At 33.7% G+C, this 19,082-nt stretch overlaps 2 protein-coding genes and 1 long non-coding RNA gene across 4 annotated transcripts; all 3 read left to right on the forward strand.

Moving 5' to 3' along the window:
- The first annotated feature begins 3,070 nt into the window (after positions 1–3,070).
- LOC130662289 (uncharacterized) lies at positions 3,071–4,215 on the forward strand. Its single transcript, XR_008988971.1, has 4 exons — positions 3,071–3,544; positions 3,627–3,706; positions 3,872–3,940; positions 4,154–4,215. It is a non-coding gene; the product is annotated as an uncharacterized LOC130662289 (long non-coding RNA).
- Positions 4,216–7,584: 3,369 nt separating this feature from the next.
- LOC130662291 (uncharacterized) lies at positions 7,585–11,973 on the forward strand. The gene is made up of 7 exons (XM_057461112.1): positions 7,585–7,794; positions 9,666–9,702; positions 9,940–10,071; positions 10,154–10,233; positions 10,399–10,467; positions 10,681–10,744; positions 11,541–11,973. Exons 1-7 carry the CDS (start codon positions 7,738–7,740, stop codon positions 11,648–11,650), a joined length of 549 nt encoding a protein of 182 aa, XP_057317095.1. The 5' UTR covers positions 7,585–7,737; the 3' UTR covers positions 11,651–11,973.
- A 1,606-nt stretch (positions 11,974–13,579) lies between these two features.
- On the forward strand, positions 13,580–17,531 carry LOC130662290 (uncharacterized). Of its 2 annotated transcripts, none has more exons than XM_057461111.1 (7): positions 13,580–14,392; positions 15,081–15,117; positions 15,485–15,616; positions 15,699–15,778; positions 15,951–16,019; positions 16,233–16,296; positions 17,096–17,531. In XM_057461111.1, the coding sequence occupies exons 1-7, from the start codon at positions 14,333–14,335 to the stop codon at positions 17,200–17,202; spliced, it is 549 nt and encodes a 182-aa protein (XP_057317094.1). In that variant the 5' UTR covers positions 13,580–14,332; the 3' UTR covers positions 17,203–17,531. The 2 variants fall into 2 exon arrangements, with proteins under 2 accessions (XP_057317094.1, XP_057317093.1); XM_057461110.1 differs by having other exon boundaries at positions 13,581–14,392; positions 17,093–17,531.
- Positions 17,532–19,082: the final 1,551 nt, after the last annotated feature.

The raw sequence follows: 19,082 nt of genomic DNA on the forward strand, positions 1-19,082 counted from the left end.
AACCCAGATAACAAATGCACGCTGTAACATTCTTTTGAATAGAAACTATTTGATATTTTACAGCTATTCTACTATAGATTTAGCTATATTATGAAGGCATACAGCTAGTTATATAGACTTGTTAAGAATTATTTACTAGCTGGAAGTCTCGTGAAAATAATCCGTCCAATAAAAACTGGAGTAGCAATTATCCATTTAATAAGTCGTCTTACAAACTAGATTCAGTTTCCAGTACTTTGATTTCGGAAATGGAAGAAAGTCAAATGCTATTTTTTATGAGTCTTTAAAAACATAAAAAGACACAAATATACGCTTGCAATAGTCCAAGGTTTTGACAAAGAAGTCGAAAAAGTGAAGTGTATTATGTTCAAAAAATATCTGACAACAAATCTTGAATAGGAAAGGATAACATACTCCTCACCAAAAAAAATAAAATTAAAGTAAACCAACCAAACACCCAACCCTCTCCTGCGTTCTTAATAGCCCCCCCCCCCTTTCCTTCTCCCACCTCAAAAGAATGCTTTAAAAGCTATCACCTACGCCATTTTCTTTGCTTTTTCTAACGAGATATTGTGAGCATTTATTATTGTCGCAGAGTACGCCAGGACTACGAGTGAACAAGGTTTTCAAGAATGGAATGCAAATAAAAACCAAGAAGAAAATAAGGAAATGCCATCTCAAAAAAATTTGTAACAGAATAACAAAAATTCCTAAACCTTTATTGGTTGACAACTTTTTTTTAATGCAAATCAAAAATAGAAAGCATTTAAATTTCCCTGTTGAAGGAAACGGAAACGTCGTGTCGTATTGTAGGACAACTAATCAGATTACAGTGTTGTTTTCATTTCTTTCTATTCCGATATGCTCGTGAAAAAACCTTACTCACTCATAGTGCTGACGTTCCCTGCAAAAATACAGCTAATAAATTAAATGCGTATCCTCTTATAATGGAATAATATTTCATAGCTTTTCTCATATTTTCAGTGCAAAAAGATTGAGGTCTTCGTTATTTTCGTTTCACAGATTTCTTAACGACTACATACCTGCAGACTTGTAACAGGTGTGAAAAAATCCTGAGATCTCACAATAAGTCCGAAGTATGAATAACTCTTGTTGAAAAACCCTCCAAATTTCACCTTTCGAACTTACAAATCAATGATTGATTGTTAGCAAATGACATCAATAAATCGAATCCTGCTATTTTGACATTGAGAAAAGCTACTACTATAAAAGAAGAAAAGAAATATAGAAAAGCCAATCTTGAAAAGTTAACTGTAGTAATTACAAGAAGTAGAAACTGCAAAGAAGATGTGGATCTTATTTTATCTAACTTGTTTACAATTCGTTGTGGTGCATACTGCTACGGTATTTGTTTTTTTTCTTATTTGTATTACGTCATTGTTGCTATCATTTGCACAAAAAACGTTGAAAGACTTTTACTTTTTGACATTTTTTAAAGAATTTTTTATTTTTTATATTTCATCATTAATATATTGTATCATCGAGTGTTTTTTCAAAATGTTTAATCCTCACACCTCTACTGTGAAATCTTTGACTGAACACTTAATATTTATTAGTGGTAGTAATACTCGACTAACTTCGACGTAAAACTTAAAAACACATTTGAATCATTGTATGATGGCCCTTGGGCTTACACCTTTCTTCTAAGTCAAAACACTTCTCTTCTGTCCTCCGATAATCCCCCTTTCGTTTGAAGCACTTCATTTTGCAGTGTAAGACACTTCTCTTCCACGATATCAAAAGTTACTAGACCTAATTCTACTCCTTAAACCTCCAAGCTTGCGAATGATTAATACAATGGAATCACTCTAAAGCAGACACCACCAGTGCAAAAATAAATTTCCGCTCAAACACGATGTCCGCTTTATAGAGCTTTTGCCAAAAATTTAGTTTTACACGGGATTTGGACCAAAGTATATTTTAATGCAATTTTTCACAATACATGTGAACATTTAGGTATTCTTTTTAAAAAGAATAGCTAAAAAACATTTTTACAAACCTTGAGTAAAACAATCTTTGATTGCACATTGTTTTCGATACACTAAAAAAGTTCTTGAAAACATAAATAAAAAAAGTGTAAAATAGGACAAAAAATGTAGCAGAGAAAGAAGCCGTAACAAAATATATTTTTTGTCATTTTATATTTTGCAGTGTCCGCTTTAATGACTGTGTTAACAAGAGAAATTTCTATTTGGTGCAAAAAATCTGCCCGCCTTATGATTGTCCGTTTTATGAAGATTTTTGCATGAGAGTTTAAACTAAACTCAATCCGTTCGAAGCTTCACTCTCCGTCTTAACTGCTGCAACATAAAGTTGTTGATAATTCGAGCCACGTGATGTAAGCCAAGTTTTTATGTCGCGAAAAGTAAAAGAAATACAGGTGCAACATTGCGAACCAAATTTTTTAATTTAGTTGTAAAGAGGAAATTTCAGACCACATAGAGAGAAATTTTAAGCGTAGAAAAGAAGTATTTTAAAATTGGAAGAGGACTGAGCATTAGGTGCTATTTTAATAAGCTAGCTTAACTAAAAAGTTGTCATCGACGTACCAATTTTTAATATGGTATTCTTATACAACCCAAAAAATTTTGTTATTATCATCAGCAGTTGTTGAAATGAAAATGAAAATGAAAATGAAAAAGGAACCCATTGCATAAACAAAGCAACCTCGTCCCCAGGGCTTGATTCAATGACCTTATTTTTAAATAATTACACGCCGACTGACAAAAGGTAACCGTAATGCTTCGAATAAACGCCTCCCTTCTATTAAACGTCCACCTTGAATAGACGCCCCTCCCCCATAAGGGGCGTTTATTAGAGGCGATAGTAAAAGTATACTTACTTACTTACTTTTTTCCTAAATCTTAGGTTTAAGGTTGGAAATTTATTTTTTTGATTTGAAGTTTATCCACTAAAACATGTGAATATCTTTTATTTTCTGTTGTGAAGATATATATTATAGGTATCCTTAAAAACTGCAAAAGAGACGAAGTGTAAAAAATTTAATAAACGACCCCTCTCTTTTAAGCGCCCCCCTCAAATAGACGCCCCCAAAAAACGTCAAAAAATTTTTAAACGCACCGGGCGTTTATACGAAGCATTACGGTATATGTATTTCTATTTAACACATTTTTTGTTTTATTTATTTAGCTTTCACATAAAAGCCTTGCTGACGGTGTTACAAAAGGTAAGGCACCCTTTTTTTTATCTTTTTATCTTCATATATATATATCTCATATATATATGAGACATATATGGGACATATATATATGAGACCGTTCGCTTCATCTCGTCCCCAGGGCTTATTGTCAGAAAGACAAAGAAGACCTGAGTACAAGGTTGTAATGTTATAGCAATGTCATACTAAATAATATAGAACATATTTGTTTAGGCTGCAGAGGTGCTGATAACAATCCTAATGGATACCCTGGTCAAATCCCGACAAACACAATAACAGGTTCTTGTAGAAAATCTGATCAATATGGCGGATATTATTTTTTGATCACATGGGGTCAACCAATTGGTATGAGCAATAATTTTTTCAAACTAACTCTTATATGATATTGAGAATAAATCTTTTCATCAGCTTTTTTGTTTTCGTTCAGATGCAAAAACTAAACCAGCCAGCGGTTATCAAGTATCATTTGATTATGGTTCGTCCTCCTTTATCTGTTTCCAAGTGAAAGTAAGTTGCTTTAAATACTGAAAAAGGTTCGTGGTCAATCTTTTGTGCATTTTGCAATTTTTTGACCAATGATTGTTTGAAATGTTTGAAATAGTTGGTAGTGTGATACTTCGTTTTGTCAAGTTTCGTACGTTGCTTACATACGAGCCTTGTTTTTTTTTCTAGAACAACACAAATCAGTTTATTTTTACAAAGAAGAGAGGTTTCGTGGAAGGTCAAATTTATGATTTAGCGGTAATATTTATTTTCTAATTTTTTAAAAAGTAATTATTTACCTCCTCCATGTATCTTGGCTACCTTGTTGATGTTAACAAAGTAAGATCTAACCCCGTCTTTAAGGCCTCCTGTTAGAATTTTCTTAAATTAGGAATGTCGCCTTCACCAATAAAAAAGCGAAAATTGACGCCTGAGGACGAGGTTGAGTAAGATTTAACAACTTTTTTTTAGATTATTCCTCGTCCCACACCATACGCGCTTTCAACAAAGATGGTCCGCATCGGTAAATGCCCAGGTAAGTTATATTAATACACAAAATCTTCAAGGTATTTTTTATTTCGCATACTAAGGCAGAACTCAAACTTGTCCCTTTTATCTCATTTTTAAGGCGCTGGGGACCAGTTTGAGGCAGAACTATTAATGTGGTAAAACAGGATCGTCGACATTTAGGAGTTGATGGTGGCCTTCCCACTATCCACTTTTATGCCAAAAAAAGGTTTTGGTAAAATCTATGTTGAACCTTCCCAACCAAGGTTTCCGAAAATATTCTAAAACTCTGGGAATCAAAAGTTTTGATGCCGTTCCTATTTTTTTAAAACTTTGGAATTTCGCAACCTCATCCCCAGGCTTGATATATTTTATTTGGACGGAATCTAAACAAGATCCTGGCCGGTCATGTTACAAATTTGATCGGAAGCATGATCCTGCAAAATTTAAACGAGTGATTTTCCTGCGAAATATCGAATAAAAGTGAGATTATTAAAAGACTGGAGAAAAGTTCGCGAATTTCAGTCTATTTTCAATGTCGTTTTTTTAAGAGGGAAGAGGAAGAGCGTTTGGTTTTAAACTTACTGTCTCCGCGAGAGCAAAACATGCTTGAGGGGGAATTAGAGATTAGCAACTCTTAGATTTCTGGAAACGCATTGAAGTTCAATACAATCTGTGCAACGGACACGTTTAGGGTAGCGGAAACAATATTGTTATTTTTTCTCATCCATTTTTAAAAGACAATGCTATGGCATTGAATTTAGGCATTATGTTTGACCATGATTTGACCATTTTATTTCTAATCTGTATTGTTTTCTTATAGCAGATCCAACATACCCTACTCTTAAGACACGAAAAGAAGTACGCACAACATCTACTGTAAAACCCAAGGTTTATGGAAGAAAAACGAAAAAAGCACGAGTTTGTGGTTAACTTGGTCTTGTAATACAGACATATTTAGGCAATGACCTTTTTATAACCATTGTCACTGACAAATAAAGAAGAAAAGAACAATTTAGTCTATTTGCAAAACACATCTTAATTTCGTACGGGTTCCTCGTAGGTGTTGCTAACACTATATGATCTTTATTCTCGGTAAACTTGTAGACTGGATACAAAAATAACTGCAAAATATTTTTTTTATTCTCTCTAACCATATCTTTATCGCTTAAAAGCCCCGTATGTATGGAATAGTCAACCCGTGGAAAAATCCACAGGGTCATGAAATGAACTTTCCCCTAAAATCTCTTTCTAATTAGCGGACAGGGTAAAAAACAAACAAACGAAAAAAACAATAAAGAGACGTTCATTTTAAACAATTCTTTTTCATATTATTGTTGAAGTTGAGTTCTTTCCCTACAAAATATTTTATCCACTGAATTGCTTTCTGCGGTCCTTAGAGCGTGTATGTAACAGGAATTCCAGTTGATATTCTGCCCCTCGGTTCACACGTTTTCAAGTGACACTGCAACGTGCTGTAGGACTGGGGAGATTCTTTTGGGAAACAATTATTAAAATTGTACCGTAAAATTGTACTCGATTATTGCCACAGAACGTATTCGGTCTGTTCAGTTGACCTCTAGCTTTGTTTTTCACAGCGCAACAATCAGTTTTCTCTTATCACACGTTACCACATTTTGTTGATAAATAATACTTCTTAACATTCTCGTCCCCAGAGCTCTTTGAGATTAAAACCTCTCATCACTATAAAATATAGTTTCAGCTGAACAAATAAAACTTGGTTTGAAATAAAACTTTCTAAAGTCAAGCGTTGAAAAACATAAACAACCAAGATCCATCGTGTTCGCCATGTACAAGTGAAGAAACGACTTGATCAAGTTGCTTTTACTAATGGGAGAAATTGTAATAGCGAGACAAATCATTAATTATTTATAGTACAATATACTGATTATGAAAAGCAGCCTGTACCATGGTCTTGTTGGCCGTCAAGTAAGCACTAGCGGCTTTGACATCAGACTTCAAACCCTGGGAACGAGGATGTATAAATACTACAATAAAGTTTCATTGTCTTCTTTTATAGTCGTAGCTTTTTGCAATGTCAGTTAAGTTAAACGCTCCCACGCAGAGATTTTTAGCTGAATTTATGCAAACTGGGGGCGATAAGGGTTTGTCTCACAAAATTACATTTCTAGGATTTCGATACGTCTATTATGATAAAACCAATTAATATGTAACCTATAAAATAAATTTGAGAATGACACAATTTGCATACATGAAAAAAAAAACTTCAGAGACCGGAAGAAAACAATCCTTTAGTAGTAGGACACAAAAAATGACGTTATTACTAAGTGTTAATTTTTAAGCATATTATGTAACCTTTACGTGTACCCGCAACGAAAGACGAATTATACAAAGTGCACATGCACCGGAATTTTGTACGTGTACAATAATTCCATTTCCGGTGTATTGTGTTTCCACGAATAAATTAAGAGTGAGGTGAAATGAATTTACATTTCGCTCGTTTGGACCAAAATCAATGCCAAAGTGGATTTCATTTTGCCCAAAATCATGCAAACATTTATAAGGACTATAAGACAGATGGAAATGAAATTTTCATTTCGCCCCAGAAACTAAATTTCTGCCTTATTTATCTTTGTGAAGTCCGTTTGACACTTTGTTTTAATATAGTAGTTTTAAAATTACGCCATGTCTTCGTCAATAGTTGATTTAAATCTCAAGTGTGATTTAGCTTTGATACATCTCTCATGAAGCAAATTGTGAAATGTCATTTTCAAACGAATGCGCACTGTAACATTCATTTGAATAGAAACCATACATCTAGTATACTATACATTTAGCTATATTATGAAGGCATACAGCTAGTTATATACACTCTTTGTTAAGAATTACTTACTAGCTGGAAGTCTCGTGGTAAAAATTCACCGATGGAAACTGCAGTAACCAATATCCATTAAAAAGGTTGTCTTACAAACAACAGTCAGTTTCCAGTACTTTGATATCGGAAATGGAAGAAAATCAAACGCTATTTTGTCACAAGGAATCTTAAACAAGATAACTAACACACTCATAACAAAAATGAAAATTGAAGAAAACTAACCAAAAACCCAACCCAATCCTGCGTTCTTTCTTTCCTTTCCATTCCGATATGCTTGTAAAAAAACCTTACTTACTCATAGTGCTGGCGTACAAAATACAGCTAATACGTATCCTCTTATAATGGAATAATATTCCATGGCTTTTTTCAATTTTTTAGCGATAAGAGGTGAGGCCTTCGCTTTTTTCGTCCTGCAGATTTCTTTAAGACTACATACCCGCATGTGTAAAGAAATTCTGAGATCTCACAATAAGCCCTAAGCATGAATAACTCTTGTTAAAAAAGCCCTCCAAACTTCACCTTTCGAGGTTACAAATCGATGATTGATTGTTAGCAAATGACATCAATAAATCGAATCCTGTTATTTTGACATTGAGAAAAGTTACTAATATAAAAGAAGAAAAGAAATATAGAAAAGCCAATCTTGAAAAGTTAACTGTAGTATTTACAAGAAGTAGAAACTGCAAAGAAGATGTGGATCTTATTTTATGTAACTTGTTTACAATTCGTTGTGGTGCATACTGCTACGGTATTTGTTTTTTCTTATTTGTATTACGTCATTGTTGCTATTATTTGCACAAAAAACGTTGAAAGACTTTTACTTTTTGACATTTTTTAAAGAATTTTTTATTTTTTATATTTCATCATTAATATATTGTATCATCGAGTGTTTTTTCAAAATGTTTAATCCTCACACCTCTACTGTGAAATCTTTGACTGAACACTTAATATTTGTTAGTGGTAGTAATACTCGACTAACTTCGACGTAAAACTTAAAAACACATTTGAATCATTGTATGATGGCCCTTGGGCTTACACCTTTCTTCTAAGTCAAAACACTTCTCTTCTGTCCTCCGATAATCCCCCTTTCGTTTGACGCACTTCATTTTGCAGTGTAAGACACTTCTCTTCCACGATATCAAAAGTTACTAGACCTAATTCTACTCCTTAAACCTCCAAGCTTGCGAATGATTAATACAATGGAATCACTCTAAAGCAGACACCACCCGTGCAAAAATAAAATTCCGCTCAAACACGATGTCCGCTTTATAGAGTTTTTGCCAAAAATTTAGTTTTACACGGGATTTGGACCAAAGTATATTTTAATGCAATTTTTCACAATACATGTGAACATTTAGGTATTCTTTTTAAAAAGAAGGCGTAACAAAATATTCAGGTATTCTTTTTAAAAACATTTTTACAAACTTTGAGTAAAACAATCTTTGATTGCACATTGTTTTCGATACACTAAAAAAGTTCTTGAAAACATAAATAAAAAAGTGTAAAATAGGACAAAACTGTGGCAGAGAAAGAAGGCGTAACAAAATATTTTTTTTGTCATTTTATTTTTGCAGTGTCCGCTTTAATGACTGTGTTAACAAGAGAAATTTCTATTTGGTGCAAAAAATCTGCCCGCCTTATGATTGTCCGTTTTATGAAGATTTTTGCGTGAGAGTTTAAACTAAACTCAATCCGTTCGAAGCTTCACTCTCCGTCTTAACGGGATTCCCCTGTTTTATTTTATTTAACCACATGCTTATTGGAGACTGCTACAACATAAAGTTGTTGATAACTCGAGCCACGTGATGTAAGCGAAGTTTTTATGTCGCGAAAAGTAAAAGAAATACAGGTGCAACATTGCGAACCAAATTTTTTAATTTAGTTGTAAAGAGGAAATTTCAGACCACATAGAGAGAAATTTTAAGCGTAGAAAAGAAGTATTTTAAAATTGGAAGAGGACTGAGCATTAGGTGCTATTTTAATAAGCTAGCTTAACTAAAAAGTTGTTATCGACGTACCAATTTTTTATATGGTATTGTTATACAACCCAAAAAATTTTGTTATTATCATCAGCAGTTGTTGAAATGAAAATGAAAATGAAAATGAAAAAGGAACCCATTGCATAAACAAAGCAACCTCGTCCCCAGGGCTTGATTCAATGACCTTATTTTTAAATAATTACACGCCGACTGACAAAAGGTAACCGTAATGCTTCGAATAAACGCCTCCCTTCTATTAAACGTCCACCTCGAATAGACGCCCCTCCCTTATAAGGGGCGTTTATTCGAGGCGATAGTAAAAGTATACTTACTTACTTACTTTTTTCCTAAATCTTAGGTTTAAGGTTGGAAATTTAGTTTTTCGATTTGAAGTTTATCCACTAAAACATGTGAATATCTTTTACTTTCTGTTGTGAAGATATATATTATAGGTATCCTTAAAAACTGCAAAAGAGACGAAGTGTAAAAAATTTAATAAACGACCCCTCTCTTTTAAGCGCCCCCCTCAAATAGACGCCCCCAAAAAACGTCAAAAAATTTTTAAACGCACCGGGCGTTTATACGAAGCATTACGGTATATGTATTTCTATTTAACACATTTTTTGTTTTATTTACTTAGCTTTCACATAAAAGCCTTGCTGACGGTGTTACAAAAGGTAAGGCACCCTTTTTTTTATCTTTTAAGGTACTTGGTACGCTTGTTATATATATATATATATCTCATATATATATATCTCATATATATATGAGACATATATGAGACATATATATATGAGACCGTTCGCTTCATCTCGTCCCCAGGGCTTATTGTCAGAAAGAGAAAGAAGACCTGAGTACAAGGTTGTAATGTTATAGCAATGTCATACTAAATAATATAGAACATATTTGTTTAGGCTGCAGAGGTGCTGATAACAATCCTAATGGATACCCTGGTCAAATCCCGACAAACACAATAACAGGTTCCTGTAGAAAATCTGATCAATATGGCGGATATTATTTTTTGATCACATGGGGTCAACCAATTGGTATGAGCAATAATTTTTTCAAACTAACTCTTATATGATATTGAGAATAAATCTTTTCATCAGCTTTTTTGTTTTCGTTCAGATGCAAAAACTAAACCAGCCAGCGGTTATCAAGTATCATTTGATTATGGTTCGTCCTCCTTTATCTGTTTCCAAGTGAAAGTAAGTTGCTTTAAATACTGAAAAAGGTTCGTGGTCAATCTTTTGTGCATTTTGCAATTTTTTGACCAATGATTGTTTGAAATGTTTGAAATAGTTGGTAGTGTGATACTTCGTTTTGTCAAGTTTCGTACGTTGCTTACATACGAGCCTTGTTTTTTTTTCTAGAACAACACAAATCAGTTTATTTTTACAAAGAAGAGAGGTTTCGTGGAAGGTCAAATTTATGATTTAGCGGTAATATTTATTTTCTAATTTTTTAAAAAGTAATTATTTACCTCCTCCATGTATCTTGGCTACCTTGTTGATGTTAACAAAGTAAGATCTAACCCCGTCTTTAAGGCCTCCTGTTAGAATTTTCTTAAATTAGGAATGTCGCCTTCACCAATAAAAAAGCGAAAATTGACGCCTGAGGACGAGGTTGAGTAAGATTTAACAACTTTTTTTTAGATTATTCCTCGTCCCACACCATACGCGCTTTCAACAAAGATGGTCCGCATCGGTAAATGCCCAGGTAAGTTATATTAATACACAAAATCTTCAAGGTATTTTTTATTTCCCATACTAAGGCAGAACTCAAACTTGTCCCTTTTATCTCATTTTTAAGGCGCTGGGGACCAGTTTGAGGCAGAACTATTAATGTGGTAAAACAGGATCGTCGACATTTAGGAGTTGATGGTGGCCTTCCCACTATCCACTTTTATGCCAAAAAAAGGTTTTGGTAAAATCTATGTTGAACCTTCCCAACCAAAGTTTCCGAAAATATTCTAAAACTCTGGGAATCAAAAGTTTTGATGCCGTTCCTATTTTTTTAAAACTTTGGAATTTCGCAACCTCATCCCCAGGCTTGATATTTTTTTATTTGGACGGAATCTAAACAAGGTCCTGGCCGGTCATGTTACAAATTTGATCGGAAGCATGATCCTGCAAAATTTAAACGAGTGATTTTCCTGCGAAATATCGAATAAAAGTGAGATTATTAAAAGACTGGAGAAAAGTTCGCGAATTTCAGTCTATTTTCAATGTCGTTTTTTTAAGAGAGAAGAGGAAGAGCGTTTGGTTTTAAACTTACTGTCTCCGCGAGAGCAAAAGATACCTGAGGGGGAATTAGAGATTAGCAACTCTTAGATTTCTGGAAACGCATTGAAGTTCAATACAATCTGTGCAACGGACACGTTTAGGGTAGCGGAAACAATATTGTTATTTTTTCTCATCCATTTTTAAAAGACAATGCTATGGCATTGAATTTAGGCATTATGTTTGACCATGATTTGACCATTTTATTTCTAATCTGTATTGTTTTCTTATAGCAGATCCAACATACCCTACTCTTAAGACACGAAAAGAAGTACGCACAACATCTACTGTGAAACCCAAGGTTTATGGAAGAAAAACGAAAAAAGCACGAGTTTGTGGTTAACTTGGTCTTGTAATACAGACATGCAATGACCTTTTTATAACCATTGTCACTGACAAATAAAGAAGAAAAGAACAATTTAGTCTATTTGCAAAACACATCTTAATTTCGTACGGGTTCCTCGTAGGTGTTGCTAACACTATATGATCTTTATTCTCGGTAAACTTGTAGACTGGATACAAAAATATCTGCAAAATATGTTTTTTATTCTCTCTAACCATATCTTTATCGCTTAAAATCCCCGTATGTATGGAATAGTCAACCCGTGGAAAAATCCACAGGGTCATGAAATGAACTTTCCCCTAAAATCTCTTTCTAATTAGCGGACAGGGTAAAAAACAAACAAACGAAAAAAACAATAAAGAGACGTTCATTTTAAACAATTCTTTTTCATATTATTGTTGAAGTTGAGTTCTTTCCCTACAAAATATTTTATCCACTGAATTGCTTTCTGCGGTCCTTAGAGCGTGTATGTAACAGGAAATTCCAGTTTATATTCTGCCCCTCGGTTCACACGTTTTCAAGTGACACTGCAACGTGCTGTAGGACTGGGGAGATTCTTTTGGGAAACAATTATTAAAATTGTACCGTAAAATCGTACTCGATTATTGCCACAGAACGTATTCGGTCTGTTCAGTTGACCTCTAGCTTTGTTTTTCACAGCGCAACAATCAGTTTTCTCTTATCACACGTTACCACATTTTGTTGATAAATAATACTTCTTAACATTCTCGTCCCCAGAGCTCTTTGAGATTAAAACCTCTCATCACTATAAAATATAGTTTCAGCTGAACAAATAAAACTTGGTTTGAAATAAAACTTTCTAAAGTCAAGCGTTGAAAAACATAAACAACCAAGATCCATCGTGTTCGCCATGTACAAGTGAAGAAACGACTTGATCAAGTTGCTTTTACTAATGGGAGAAATTGTAATAGCGAGACAAATCATTAATTATTTATAGTACAATATACTGATTATGAAAAGCAGCCTGTACCAGGGTCTTGTTGGCCGTCAAGTAAGCACTAGCGGCTTTGACATCAGACTTCAAACCCTGGGAACGAGGATGTATAAATACTACAAATAAAGTTTTTAAGATTGTCTTTTTTATATTTCATTGTCTTCTTTTATAGTCGTAGCTTTTTGCAATGTCAGAATAACAAGATTTAATTTAGTGACGTAATGTTGACCGTAGATTTGTAAACTGAAAAGTTAAACGCTCCCACGCAGAGATTTTTAGCTGAATTTATGCAAACTGGGGGCGATAAGGGTTTGTCTCACAAAATTACATTTCTAGGATTTCGATACGTCTATTATGATAAAACCAATTAATATGTAACCTATAAAATAAATTTGAGAATGACACAATTTGCATACATGAAAAAAAAAACTTCAGAGACCGGAAGAAAACAATCCTTTAGTAGTAGGACACAAAAAATGACGTTATTACTAAGTGTTAATTTTTAAGCATATTATGTAACCTTTACGTGTACCCGCAACGAAAGACGAATTATACAAAGTGCACATGCACCGGAATTTTGTACGTGTACAATAATTCCATTTCCGGTGTATTGTGTTTCCACGAATAAATTAAGAGTGAGGTGAAATGAATTTACATTTCGCTCGTTTGGACCAAAATCAATGCCAAAATGGATTTCATTTTGCCCAAAATCATGCAAACATTTATAAGGACTATAAGACAGATGGAAATGAAATTTTCATTTCGCCCCAGAAACTAAATTTCTGCCTTATTTATCTTTGTGAAGTCCGTTTGACACTTTGTTTTAATATAATAGTTTTAAAATTACGCCATGTCTTCGTCAATAGTTGATTTAAATCTCAAGTGTGATTTAGCTTTGAAACATCTCTCATGAAGCAAATTGTGAAATGTCATTTTCAAACGAATGCGCACTGTAACATTCATTTGAATAGAAACCATACATCTAGTATACTATACATTTAGCTATATTATGAAGGCATACAGCTAGTTATATACACTCTTTGTTAAGAATTACTTACTAGCTGGAAGTCTCGTGGTAAAAATTCACCGATGGAAACTGCAGTAACCAATATCCATTAAAAAGGTTGTCTTACAAACAACAGTCAGTTTCCAGTACTTTGATATCGGAAATGGAAGAAAATCAAACGCTATTTTGTCACAAGGAATCTTAAACAAGATAACTAACACACTCATAACAAAAATGAAAATTGAAGAAAACTAACCAAAAACCCAACCCAATCCTGCGTTCTTTCTTTCCTTTCCATTCCGATATGCTTGTAAAAAAACCTTACTTACTCATAGTGCTGGCGTACAAAATACAGCTAATACGTATCCTCTTATAATGGAATAATATTCCATGGCTTTTTTCAATTTTTTAGCGATAAGAGGTGAGGCCTTCGCTTTCTTCGTCCTACGGATTTCTTTAAGACTACATACCCGCATACGTAAAGAAATTCTGAGATCTCACAATAAGCCCTAAGCATGAATAACTCTTGTAATAAAGTTCTCCAAACTTCACCTTTCGGGGTTATAAATCAATGATTGATTGTTAGCAAATGACATCAATAAATCGAATCCTGTTATTTTGACATTGAGAAAAGTTACTAATATAAAAGAAGAAAAGAAATATAGAAAAGTCAATCTTGAAAAGTTAACTGTAGTATTTACAGAAAGTAGAAACTGCAAAGATGATGTGTCTCTTATTTTATGTAACTTGTTTACACTTCGTTATGGTGCATACTGCTACGGTATTTGTTTTTTCTTATTTGTATTACGTCATTGTTGCTATCATTTGCCTAAATATGTTGAAAGAGTTTTACTTGTTTACATTTTTTAAAATATTATTATATTTATTATATATATTATTATATTTATTATTTATTTATTTATTTCTTCCCACTTAATAAATTCTATTCAACGCGTGCCCGTCTTAACGGGATTCCACTGTATTATTTTATTTATACACATGCCTACTGGAGCCTTCTATAACGTAAATCGAACCACGCGATGTAAGTCAAGTATATTTCTATATTTCTTACGAAAAGTGAAAAAAAAAACACAGACTATATGGGTGCAAAATTGTGAACCAAATTTTTTTAAATAAGGTGAGAAGAGATTTCAGACCACATACAGAGAAATTTTAAGCGCAGAAGAAAAGCGTTTTTAAATTGAAAAAGGAGTGAGCCATATGGGCCATTTTGGCAAACTAGTTTAACTAAAAGTTGTCATCGCACACCAATATTTAATACTAGCCGGTAGCCCGTACAAAAATCCACTGGGACGCCTGTCCTTTTTATATCGCATTTCGTGTTTTTGTAACAGGACGCGTCTTACGCAGATAAACAAAAGACGGAAAACGGTTATTAATAAAATGGTATTTATATACAACCCAAAATTTTTTGTCTTTTTTATATATTTTTTGTTATATTCATTTAGCTTCCACATAAAAACCTTGATGACGGTGTTACAAAAGGTAGGGCACCCTTTTTTATCTTGTTACCAAATATTACTTTTTGGTGATTACAATACGTCATTTGTCATCAAAGTACACGTAAAGTACACAGTATGAGAATTAAATTCGCTGTTTATTTCGTCAGACGAAATGTTAGTAAAAAAAAAGATTTTTAAAGTTTTGTACTTACTAAAAAAAAATTTAATACTAACAGTTATACTGAAATATTATTCTTTCTGAGAGTTATTAAAACAAAATAAAAAAATACGGAACCGTACGCTCCATCTCGTCCCCAGGGGTTATTGTCAGAAAGAGAAAAAATCCCTGAGGACAAGGTTGCCATATTCCCACAATGTAACACTAAATAATATAGAACATATTTGTTTAGGCTGCAGAGGTGCTGATAACAATCCTAATGGATACCCTGGTCAAATCCCCACAAACACAATAACAGGTTCCTGTAGAAAATCTGATCAATATGGCGGATATTATTTTTTGATCACATGGGGTCAACCAATTGGTATGGGCAATAATTTTTTCAAACTAACTCTTATATGATATTGAGAATAAATCTTTTCATCAGCTTTTTTGTTTTCGTTCAGATGCAAAAACTAAACCAGCCAGCGGTTATCAAGTAACATTTGATTATGGTTCGTTCTCCTTTATCTGTTTCCAAGTGAAAGTAAGTTGCTTTAAATACTGAAAAAGGTTCGTGGTCAATCTTTTGTGCATTTTGCAATTTTTTGACCAATGATTGTTTTAAATGTTTAAAATAGTTGGTGGTGTGATACTTATACTTCGTTTTGTCAAGTTTCGTACGTTGCTTACATACGAGCCTTGTTTTTTTTTTCTAGAACAACACAAATCAGTTTATTTTTACAAAGAAGAGAGGTTTCGTGGAAGGTCAAATTTATGATTTAGCGGTAATATTTATTTTCTAATTTTTTAAAAAGTAATTATTTACCTCCTCCATGTATCTTGGCTACCTTGTTGATTTTAACAAAGTAAGATCTAACCCCGTCTTTAAGGCCTCCTGTTAGAATTTTCTTAAATTAGGAATGTCGCCTTCACCAATAAAAAAGCGAAAATTGACGCCTGAGGACAAGGTTTAGTAAGATTTAACAACTTTCTTTCAGATTATTCCTCGTCCCACACCATACGCGCTTTCAACAAAGATGGTCCGCATCGGCAAATGCCCAGGTAAGTTATATTAATACACAAAATCTTCAAGGTATTTTTTATTTCGCATACTAAGGCAGAACTCAAACTTGTCCCTTTTATCTCATTTTTAAGGCGCTGGGGACCAGTTTGAGGCAGAACTATTAATGTGGTAAAACAGGATCGTCCACATTTAGGAGTTGATGGTGGCCTTCCCACTATCCACTTTTATGCCAAAAAAAGGTTTTGGTAAAATCTATGTTGAACCTTCCCAACCAAAGTTTCCGAAAATATTCTAAAACTCTGGGAATCAAAAGTTTTGATGCCGTTCCTATTTTTTTCAAACTTTGGAATTTCGCAACCTCATCCCCAGGCTTGATATTTTTTTATTTGGACGAAATCTAAACAAGGTCCTGGTCGGTCATGTTACAAATTTGATCGGAAGCATGATCCTGCAAAATTTAAACGAGTGATTTTCCTGCGAAATATCGAATAAAAGTGAGATTATTAAAAGACTGGAGAAAAGTTCGCGAATTTCAGTCTATTTTCAATGTCGTTTTTTCAAGAGGGAAGAGGAAGAGCGTTTGGTTTTAAACTTACTGTCTCCGCGACAGCAAAACATGCCTGAGGGGGAATTAGAGATTAGCAACTCTTAGATTTCTGGAAACGCATTGAAGTTCAATACAATCTGTGCAACGGACACGTTTAGGGTAGCGGAAACAATATTGTTATTTTTTCTCATCCATTTTTAAAAGACAATGCTATGGCATTGAATTTAGGCATTATGTTTGACCATGATTTGACCATTTTATTTCTAATCTCTATTGTTTTCTTATAGCAGATCCAACATACCCTACTCTTAAGACACGAAAAGAAGTACGCACAACATCTACTGTGCAACCCAAGGTTTATGGAAGAAAAACGAAAAAAGCACGAGTTTGTGGTTAACTTGGTCTTGTAATACAGACATATTTAGGCAATGACCTTTTTATAACCATAGTCACAGACAAATAAAGAAGAAAAGAACAATTTAGTCTATTTGCAAAACACATCTTAATTTCGTACGGGTTCCTCGTAGGTGTTGCTAACACTATATGATCTTTATCCTCGGTAAACTTGTAGACTGGATACAAAAATATCTGCAAAATATGTTTTTTATTCTCTCTAACCATATCTTTATCGCTTAAAATCCCCGTATGTATGGAATAGTCAACCCGTGGAAAAATCCACAGGGTCATAAAATGAACTTTCCCCTAAAATCTCTTTCTAATTAGCGGACAGGGTAAAAAATAAACAAACGAAAAAAACAATAAAGAGAGGTTCATTTTAAACAATTCTTTTTCATATTATTGTTGAAGTTGAGTTCTTTCCCTACAAAATATTTTATCCACTGAATTGCTTTCTGCGGTCCTTAGAGCGTGTATGTAACAGGAAATTCCAGTTTATATTCTGCCCCTCGGTTCACACGTTTTCAAGTGACACTGCAACGTGCTGTAGGACTGGGGAGATTCTTTTGGGAAACATTTATTAAAATTGTACCGTAAAATCGTACTCGATTATTGCCACAGAACGTATTCGGTCTGTTCAGTTGACCTCTAGCTTTGTTTTTCACAGCGCAACAATCAGTTTTCTCTTATCACACGTTACCACATTTTGTTGATAAATAATACTTCTTAACATTCTCGTCCCCAGAGCTCTTTGAGATTAAAACCTCTCATCACTATAAAATATAGTTTCAGCTGAACAAATAAAACTTGGTTTGAAATAAAACTTTCTAAAGTCAAGCGTTGAAAAACATAAACAACCAAGATCCATCGTGTTCGCCATGTACAAGTGAAGAAACGACTTGATCAAGTTGCTTTTACTAATGGGAGAAATTGTAATAGCGAGACAAATCATTAATTATTTATAGAACAATATACTGATTATGAAAAGCAGCCTGTACCAGGGTCTTGTTGGCCGTCAAGTAAGCACTAGCGGCTTTGACATCAGACTTCAAACCCTGGGAACGAGGATGTATAAATACTACAATAAAGTTTCATTGTCTTCTTTTATAGTCGTAGCTTTTTGCAATGTCAGAATAACAAGATTTAATTTAGTGACGTAATGTTGACCGTAGATTTGTAAGCTGAAAAGTTAAACGCTCCCACGCAGAGATTTTTAGCTGAATTTATGCAAACTGGGGGCGATAAGGGTTTGTCTCACAAAATTACATTTCTAGGATTTCGATACGTCTATTATGATAAAACCAATTAATATGTAACTTATAAAATAAATTTGAGAATGACACAATTTGCATACATGAAAAAAAAAACTTCAGAGACCGGAAGAAAACAATCCTTTAGTAGTAGGACACAAAAAATGACGTTATTACTAAGTGTTAATTTTTAAACATATTATGTAACCTTTACGTGTACCCGCAACGAAAGACGAATTATACAAAGTGCACATGCACCGAAATTTTGTACGTGTACAATAATTCCATTTCCGGTGTATTGTGTTTCCACGAATAAATTAAGAGTGAGGTGAAATGAATTTACATTTCCCTCGTTTGGACCAAAATCAATGCCAAAATGGATTTCATTTTGCCCAAAATCATGCAAACATTTATAAGGACTATAAGACAGATGGAAATGAAATTTTCATTTCGCCCCAGAAACTAAATTTCTGCCTTATTTATCTTTGTGAAGTCCGTTTGACACTTTGTTTTAATATAATAGTTTTAAAATTACGCCATGTCTTCGTCAATAGTTGATTTAAATCTCAAGTGTGATTTAGCTTTGATACATCTCTCATGAAGCAAATTGTGAAATGTTAATTTCAAACGA

This window comes from Hydractinia symbiolongicarpus, chromosome 10, assembly GCF_029227915.1.
Source record: "Hydractinia symbiolongicarpus strain clone_291-10 chromosome 10, HSymV2.1, whole genome shotgun sequence".
Lineage (NCBI taxonomy): Eukaryota > Metazoa > Cnidaria > Hydrozoa > Anthoathecata > Hydractiniidae > Hydractinia > Hydractinia symbiolongicarpus.

Bases quoted from the DNA above. Each gene is read 5' to 3' on its own strand.
- LOC130662291 (XM_057461112.1), top strand. From the start codon at position 7,738: ATGTGGATCTTATTTTATGTAACTTGTTTACAATTCGTTGTGGTGCAT. The intron at 10,234-10,398 runs GTAAGTTGCTTT...TTTTTTTTCTAG, and splicing joins TTATCTGTTTCCAAGTGAAA to AACAACACAAATCAGTTTAT. The intron at 10,745-11,540 runs GTAAGTTATATT...GTTTTCTTATAG, and splicing joins CCGCATCGGTAAATGCCCAG to CAGATCCAACATACCCTACT.
- LOC130662290 (XM_057461110.1), top strand. From the start codon at position 14,333: ATGATGTGTCTCTTATTTTATGTAACTTGTTTACACTTCGTTATGGTG. The intron at 14,393-15,080 runs GTATTTGTTTTT...ATATTCATTTAG, and splicing joins TTATGGTGCATACTGCTACG to CTTCCACATAAAAACCTTGA. The intron at 15,118-15,484 runs GTAGGGCACCCT...ATATTTGTTTAG, and splicing joins TGATGACGGTGTTACAAAAG to GCTGCAGAGGTGCTGATAAC.